The sequence below is a fragment of the Gloeophyllum trabeum genome (assembly GCF_000344685.1).
Source record: "Gloeophyllum trabeum ATCC 11539 unplaced genomic scaffold GLOTRscaffold_00028, whole genome shotgun sequence".
Lineage (NCBI taxonomy): Eukaryota > Fungi > Basidiomycota > Agaricomycetes > Gloeophyllales > Gloeophyllaceae > Gloeophyllum > Gloeophyllum trabeum.
This window is the reverse complement of record NW_006920437.1, coordinates 4,335-12,072: the sequence shown is the minus strand read 5'-3', so window position 1 is coordinate 12,072 and position 7,738 is coordinate 4,335. Positions and strand designations below refer to the sequence as shown.

Below are 7,738 nucleotides of genomic sequence, written 5' to 3'. Positions count from 1 at the left end.
CATAGTCCATTCAAGACCTGATGATCTCTCCGGGTTCAATGGACCATATCTATCTGGTCAACGGAACGTACCATTGAACGCTCCCCTGGATGTCCCATGGGCATTCATGATCTCTCCCGGGTTCAATGGACCATATCTATCTGGTCAATGGAACGTACCATTGAACGCTCCCCTGGATGTCCCATGGGCATTCATGATCTCTTCCGGGTTCAATGGACCATATCTATCTGGGCAATGGAACGTACCATTGAACGCTCCCCTGGATGTCCCATGGGCATTCATGATCTCTTCCGGGTTCAATGGACCATATCTATCTGGTCAACGGAACGTACCATTGAACGCTCCCCTGGATGTCCCATGGGCATTCATGATCTCTTCCGGGTTCAATGGACCATATCTATCTGGTCAACGGAACGTACCATTGAACGCTCCCCTGGATGTCCCATGGACGTTCATGATCTCTTCCGGGTTCAATGGACCATATCTATCTGGGCAATGGAACGTACCATTGAACGCTCCCATGGACATTGCCATAGTCCATTCAAGACCTCATGATCTTTTGTGTGTTCAATGGACCATTCTGTGTGTTCGATGGAATGTACCATTGAATAGTCGCCTGGATGCCTAGTGGACGTTGATGAGCTTCCTCAGACAGAACCTGTGGAAAGGTGTGAATGGCAGTCAGGCTCGTGCAGAGACAGAGATGAATGGGACCCTGGAGGAAACACCCACGAACGTTAGGTGGTACTAGGCAGAGGTCGGTCGTGGACCATATCAGTTTATGAGATGGATGCCGTATTGTCTCTGGCTATGACCCACATACCATTTGTGGGGTTAGGGACAAATTTTGCACATGCTGAGCAAGGTGAAGGGAATGATTCCGGGACAGAGAACAAGCTACACTCCCAATGGCCTGGCAAGGCGGTTGCCCAGACTTTGAGAAGGAGGCCTGACAGTGTATTGCACACTCGAAGACTCTACGTGGGGACTCTCGGGTCCACTCAAGCACACAGCAAAGTCAGGCAGCCCTGCTGAGCTTGAATACGACAGCCCCGGGATCCCCGGCATGGAAATCCAAATCGGGGTCCGCTCCGGGCATGGACGGGATCACCTATGAAATATGGAAACTTCTTGCAGAGCGTCACGAAACTTGCTGACAACAGAACCCTAACAGCCCATCCTTTGATGTCCTCCATGTAATGAGAGCCGTATTCAATAACATCCATAGTGAAATGCGCGGGTTACGGGTTCCCGTGTGGGTCATGGGTAAGGGTATGGATCAGGTCATATTCTGGTGACCCGTGAACCCATGTACCCTTACCCATGGGTTTGGGCATACCCGTGGCTGAAACAAGCCATGGCAGGCCTAATGTGGTAGTCTGGTAGAGTCTCGTGTTGATATAGTTTCCTGTATATAGCAACAAGCTGTACAGTTTTCGCTCCATTTGCACACACAGGCCAACTAACAATAACCCATTGAAGTTTGGGTACCCATCATTGCTACGACCTTGCTATCTCCAGATGGCTGGACAAACAAACAATCTTACCAAACGTGGAGCAGAGAATGCCGCAAATCTGGAACTTGCCCAACAGAAGAGGAAGGCTGCTGAAGAGAAGAAGAATATGGCACCAAAGAAGAAGCCAAGGGCCAGTGCACTGGAGCTGCCTGCAGCATCAAAGTCTCACTAGGCATCTGCGCATCTGTTTGTACAGAAGAGGAAGATGATGCACGGCTCGATGGCTCGATTGTAATAACAATCGATGTCGACGGCAATGAGACCAGCGGAAGCGAGAAAGAGACGAGGGACTCCAGACGTAAGGCGAAGGCTACAGAAGAAGCTGATGCTGAACTTGGTGAGCACGACCCTAATTTCAGCTTGCCCTATGAGACTAATCAGATACAAGAACATCTGAGCAAGAAATGGAGATCACCAATTTATGCCTTCTTCGAAGCGACACCCAGCATTGAGGAGCTTGGTGGACATCGGGTCCATGCCTTCCAGTGCATGGGACGGGGATGTAAGGAACAGATACACCGGTACCTTGACAAGAAAGATGCTGGCTCAACCAGCAACATGCGGAAGCACGTGAAAGGGGCAAGGAGGCATTGAAAGCAGCGGAGGAGTTGGGCACAGTAGAGAGGCACGTGAGGGTGTTGGAAAGATGATAGGATGCATTGGGTCAATATCAGGCTCCTTCGAGAGAAACCGGAGGGGTAAACAGACTTACTCAGTGAGGGCGCATACGAAGACCGAGACACGGTACGTGCTTGAGCACCCATTACACAGCACCAGGACCTGACTAATGGGTTGTGTTGACATAGTGCAGAGATAGTCTGCTGGGTTGCCGAAAACCTTCGTCTGTTCAAGATAGTTGAGGATCAGGGCTTCAAGTCATTGATGAAGACCGGACATCCTGAATACTACTTGCCATCAGCAAGTACTGTCTCCCGAGATGTCCGAATGGTATTTGCTGCAGTCCGCTGCGAAGCTGCAGGTCAGTGAAATAGAATGTATCGAGACAAGAGCTGACAAATGATAGATGTACCAGGGAAAGTTCAGTGTGTCGACAGACGAATGGAGTTCCCCCAACCAGAACCTATTTGGGGTGTTTGGGCTACACAGCGACAACAAGGGAGATCCATTGAGTATCATCCTTGATGTGCTCAATATGCCTTATGTGAATACACACCTTCCACATTAAATGAACCATCTCGCTAATCTCTGAACAGTCTCATACGGGCGAGAATCTTGCGAAAGCGCTGGCTTCTGTACTTGAAGATTTCGGAATAACAGACAAAGTAAGCCAAAGATATTGTGCCTCGTAAGCTATTTGCACTCACCGTGGAATGATAGGTCCTTGGAGTCGCATGCGATAATGCTAGTAACAATGATACAATGACGGAGGAGCTCGCGAAGCTCCTCCCAGACTTCCCTGGACAGGCCAATCGTGTTTGCTGCTTTCTCCATATTGTTAACCTCATTGTGAAGTCTTTACTGAAGCTGTTTGATGTACCAAAAAGAAAGAGCACTGGTGACAAATATGAAGATGTTGATGCTGAGTTGCTTGCACTGGCAGAGGGTTTGGATGAGGAGGAGGATGTTGCGGCTGCTGAAGCTGAGTCACAAGAGGACAAAGCAGATGATGATATAGAAGGCTGGGTAGATGAAGTAGAGCCAATGTCACCAGCAGAAAAGGAGATGCTTGAGCAGACTGTGTGCCCGGTATGATTGGCATTACTCAAGGTGAAGTACACTCTCAAAAGACCTCATACCTGTTACTGATCCCTTTCCCAGCTCCATCACATCTCATTTAAGGTTATCCATTCACCAACCATTCCTCCTATCAGCGTGGTATGAGGCAGGCAACAAGTTTGATCTTGCCCAGAACAGGATGTTCACACGAGATGGAATTCTACGTTTGACATGATTGAGTTTGTTCTAGCATACTGGCAGGTTGGCGACAAGATGGCGGGCAGTCGTAACCTAGGTTTACGGGTGTTCAAGCTGTCGAATGAAGAATGGCACGCACTCGAACAGCTGCATGACATACTGAAGGTATAGTTACTCTCAGTCACATAACATGGTGCTTGCTAAGGCAGCTACAGATTCTGAAAGATGCAACGCTATTATTTTTGCACTCTACACCCAACCTGGCCACAGTAATCCCCGCGATGGACCATATCGATGATACATTTACAAATGCGATTTGCCAGCATGACAAGTACGACATGCCTCTACGAGCTGCCAATCGGGATTGCCAAAAAAACACTGAACTGTTACTACAACCTTACCAACAGCTCCAAGCTCTATGGGATTGCCATGGGTAAGCTGCTTTTGCTCACCTCACAGTCTTACAATCATTAACCCCTTTGTCGTATCATTTGCAGTCCTGCACTTGAGACACAAGCTCTCTTATTTCAAATGCGCGGGATGGGAGCAAGAGTGGATTGATACAGCAGAGTCTATCATATGTACTGAGTATCAGCGCTCATATGCGAATGCAGAAGGTCCACGGAAGCAGCAAGCATCCACAGCTACAGCTGCAAAGGTGTGTGTGGATGCCATGATGTTACATCACGCTAACCACCTGACGTGCAGCAGCTGAAGGGAGGCAACATCTTCGACAGCCTCCCATCCCTTGCAGCACCCTCTTCACTGGAGCTGCAAGACGAGCTCGACTCCTACCTTAACACTGATCCTGAATACATCGACGGCAGCCCACTGAAATGGCGGTACGAATGTTGTGTGACGTACCCCAAGCTCTTGTGTATGGCGTGAGACCATCTAAGTATCCCTGGTATGTTCTGATCTTTACTGCAACTGTCATTGCTAACAATATTGCAGCCACCTCAGTCAACATCGAGCATTGCTTTAGCCGCAGCCGCCTCCTTTTACTGCATACACGCAATCGTCTTTTGTCCCAGAGCACTCGCACTCTGTTATGCCTCGGGTCCTGGAGTCTCATGGGACTTGTCAAGGATGAAGATATCAGAGCTATAACTGTTCTGGATGATCTTGATGGGCCTGAAGAGGCATTGGAGGATGGGTGGGATGCCATTCCATATGCTGTAGAGAACATAAATACAGACACAATATCAATGCTTTCACTTTTCCTCTACATACCTGCGGGCATACCCACAACCTGTGATACCCACTGCAACCCTGACAAAACCCATACCCATAGTACCCTTGGGTCCTGGGGTCGGGTTATCTTACGGGTTCGATACGGGTACGCGCACCCGTGGGTGTACCCATGCATTTCACTAAACATCCAGCGGTGCGGCATCTATGATGACACCGACTTCACCCTGGGATGGTTGTGCCTGATCTTCAAAAAGAAAGACCGCTCTGAAATAGCTAACTACTGCCCGATAGCACTACTGAACACTGACTATAAAGTACTCACCAAGGCACTGGCCCTACAGTTAGCTGCACACACCACACACCTGATCCACCCAAACCAAGCCAAGTTCGCCTCTCCAAGGCTATGATCAATTTTGCGGAAGCCATGGAGGACGATGGTGCAATCATCACACTTGATCAGGAAAAAGCATATGACAAAATCGAACACACATACCCTGTGGGCTGTCCTCACCTGCTTCAACCTACCAAAGGTCTTCATCGACACTGTCAAAGCCCTCTACACCTCAGCCGACACCTGAAAAGATGATGCGGTCATCGGGGGCTCGTTGGCGGGTTCCTTGGTCAATGGCTGAATAAACTTGGCCGGAATGGTATGGGTCACCATTGGTGCCGCTATTGTAGCAGTGTCCATGGAATGCCCATCGGTAGATGGAATAATGGAGTTAGTCCTCGTGGAGGCCAGCACCTTAGATGAAGAGGATTCCAGGTTCAGTGGCCATGGATCCACATTCCATGGTCATGGATCCCCTCCCCCTTTTGACTGTGTGATCCAGTCAGCCACAGTCACTACGTTGGTGGGCCCTCCCGACTTGATCCATGGGCTCTCTGGCAACTGGGGCACCTGCTGATGTGCGTGATCCTCCAGCGGGGCTTCAGTTTGCTGCTTCTAGCGGTCGTCCCTCGCATCCAGAGGTCAGTATGATGTGGCCGGGCTATTGTCCTGTGCATCTGACGGTCAATACACCAGGCCCCATCCGATGCCGCAGTCATCCAAATGATAACAAGGGTGACTCGCAGTCGTTACTGATGCATGTTAAGTGGTGGTGATTCCTTGATTGCGCTGGGAATAAGCTCGACGATACAGAGTCGTTCATCGACTACATGTTGCATATTATCGCCTCCAAGCACTACAAAGCTTCCATCGAAGAAAAGAGAATCACAGTGGCATCTACTCGTTTGTTGCCCCCCTTTACAAGAGACAAAGTGAATGAAGACACCCTCATTGAGTATCTCGCAGGATGCGGGCTGGATATGGGCATGAAGTTCACACCGACTCCGGATCCATTCATCATCGACAAAGTGGGGAGCATCAACAATGATGCCCTGCGCAGTGGACTTAATATCACTATTGTCAGGACTGTATTATAAATTTGCATCAAGTCTGATTCTGCGGCCTCGCGTTGTATAATGATCATAGAATCTCGCCGCCCTTCCTATCACTATGTAAAATGACCATTGAAGTCTTGCTTTCATCTGTAATATGACTACCAATGATAATGGACAACTGTATCGCTCTACATTACTGCTACAGTAATGCCTTGCTCTAAGTGGGGAGGGTGTAAAGTGGGCGCCACCAAGTTGCGCAACATCTGGCAATGTTTGGATATAGAGTAATGGATTGGACGGTTGGGCGAGCGAGAGGAGGACACTTCTATCTCTAAGAACTTCCTTAGCTCATTACCCATCCTGTACCTCATGCAATAGGACGAGGTCCGGTTTAGTGGTGTGTGTGTGTGTTACAACAACTGTACTGACTAAGGAAGTTCTACAATCACCACAGTCCATTGTCCAGCTTCTTCATCATTGTTGCCGGCTACCAACAATGTAACAACCGAAGTAGTGATGCCACAGTTCGGTTCCCAAACCTGTGAGAACCGGCTCGAACCCCAAACCAGTCTCAAGTTCTGGTCCGTGGTTCAGCTTTTGTGAGGACCAAACCTGAAATGAGATTCAGAGCGTGCCTGGCACCTGAACCTTACCCAAATATGGTAATTTTTGGTGCTTCGAACTGGAACCTGACTGGACACCAGTGCTGTGCAGCACAGGATGAAGAAGATGTATTTGCAGACAAAACAAGATTGTTATTAGTGGGCAATTAAGGACATCTAAAAATAATCTGCTGCCGCAGCTTATTGGCTGATTTCTGTAGCACTCATGTAGGAAAGTTGCGTGACTTACAGTTAGATTCCCGACCGAAGACTTTCCGCCATAGTTGCATTTCTGACTTCGCTGTCAAGTCATCTGTCCATACATCACTACTGGACACAACACCACTTGTGGGAAGAGGGCCATTGCTTTGCATGGCAGGATACAAGTCCTGAGTCTCATGTTAGTTAATAGCACTGTGCATATATTACTAATGAAATGTCTTTCCCTTTACATTTGGTTAAGTCAGTCATATCTGTATTTGATAAGGTTCCTTCAATTACACACTGTTTGCCTGTGGTTATACCATCATTGTACCATATTGTCCCAGTTTTGTCAATGAATCGACAGTTGAAATGGTATTCGCCATGGTAGACCATTCCTGTTAAAAAGTATTTCTTGTGTCCTTTGATATTGAATCGGAAACTTTTGCTGAGATTTAGATTGGTTCCATGAATATTGAAGGGCAAGTAGGGGGGTTCCTTGTGTAAGGAAACTGTATTGATGGTCTGGTTTGTGCAATCCGAGATATTATTACTATCTCATCATTGCGCATTTTACATTGGATGTCCGTAGTGTGTCTGGTCAAAGGTACTACGTTTTCTGGAAGGCCATCTAGTTCAATTGTTCTTGGAGGGTTGACAATCTCAACAAATAGGGTTTCTAGCACTGATTTTCCTGAGGAGTCTTCTGAATGCCAAGATACAACTTTTGCTTTGGCCCCATTTGTAATGCAGCATTTGGTTGCTTCATTGTTTTTGATTAAGACTGGCATGCCTTTGCAAAGGGATAACTTGCCCAGAACATGATCACTGGCATCATGAGGAAGATTCCATAAAATATTTTAGGTAAGTTCATCTATGGCATTGGAATGATATTTATGCTTACTTTTATTCTTCTTTCTATTCATTTTAATGTCTGTTTCATTTATCTATGGAGTGAAAGTC

At 47.7% G+C, this 7,738-nt stretch overlaps 2 protein-coding genes across 2 annotated transcripts; one reads left to right on the top strand and one right to left on the bottom strand.

The window, feature by feature from the left end:
• Positions 1 to 4,336: 4,336 nt before the first annotated feature.
• Positions 4,337 to 4,567, top strand: GLOTRDRAFT_22647 (uncharacterized protein; the record flags this gene model as incomplete). The annotated part of the gene is made up of 1 exon (XM_007873129.1): positions 4,337 to 4,567. A coding segment is annotated over one exon (231 nt), but the record flags the coding sequence as incomplete, so codon positions are not given.
• A 2,412-nt stretch (positions 4,568 to 6,979) lies between these two features.
• Positions 6,980 to 7,237, bottom strand: GLOTRDRAFT_50897 (uncharacterized protein; the record flags this gene model as incomplete). The annotated part of the gene is made up of 1 exon (XM_007873128.1): positions 6,980 to 7,237. A coding segment is annotated over one exon (258 nt), but the record flags the coding sequence as incomplete, so codon positions are not given.
• Between the last annotated feature and the right edge of the window lie 501 nt (positions 7,238 to 7,738).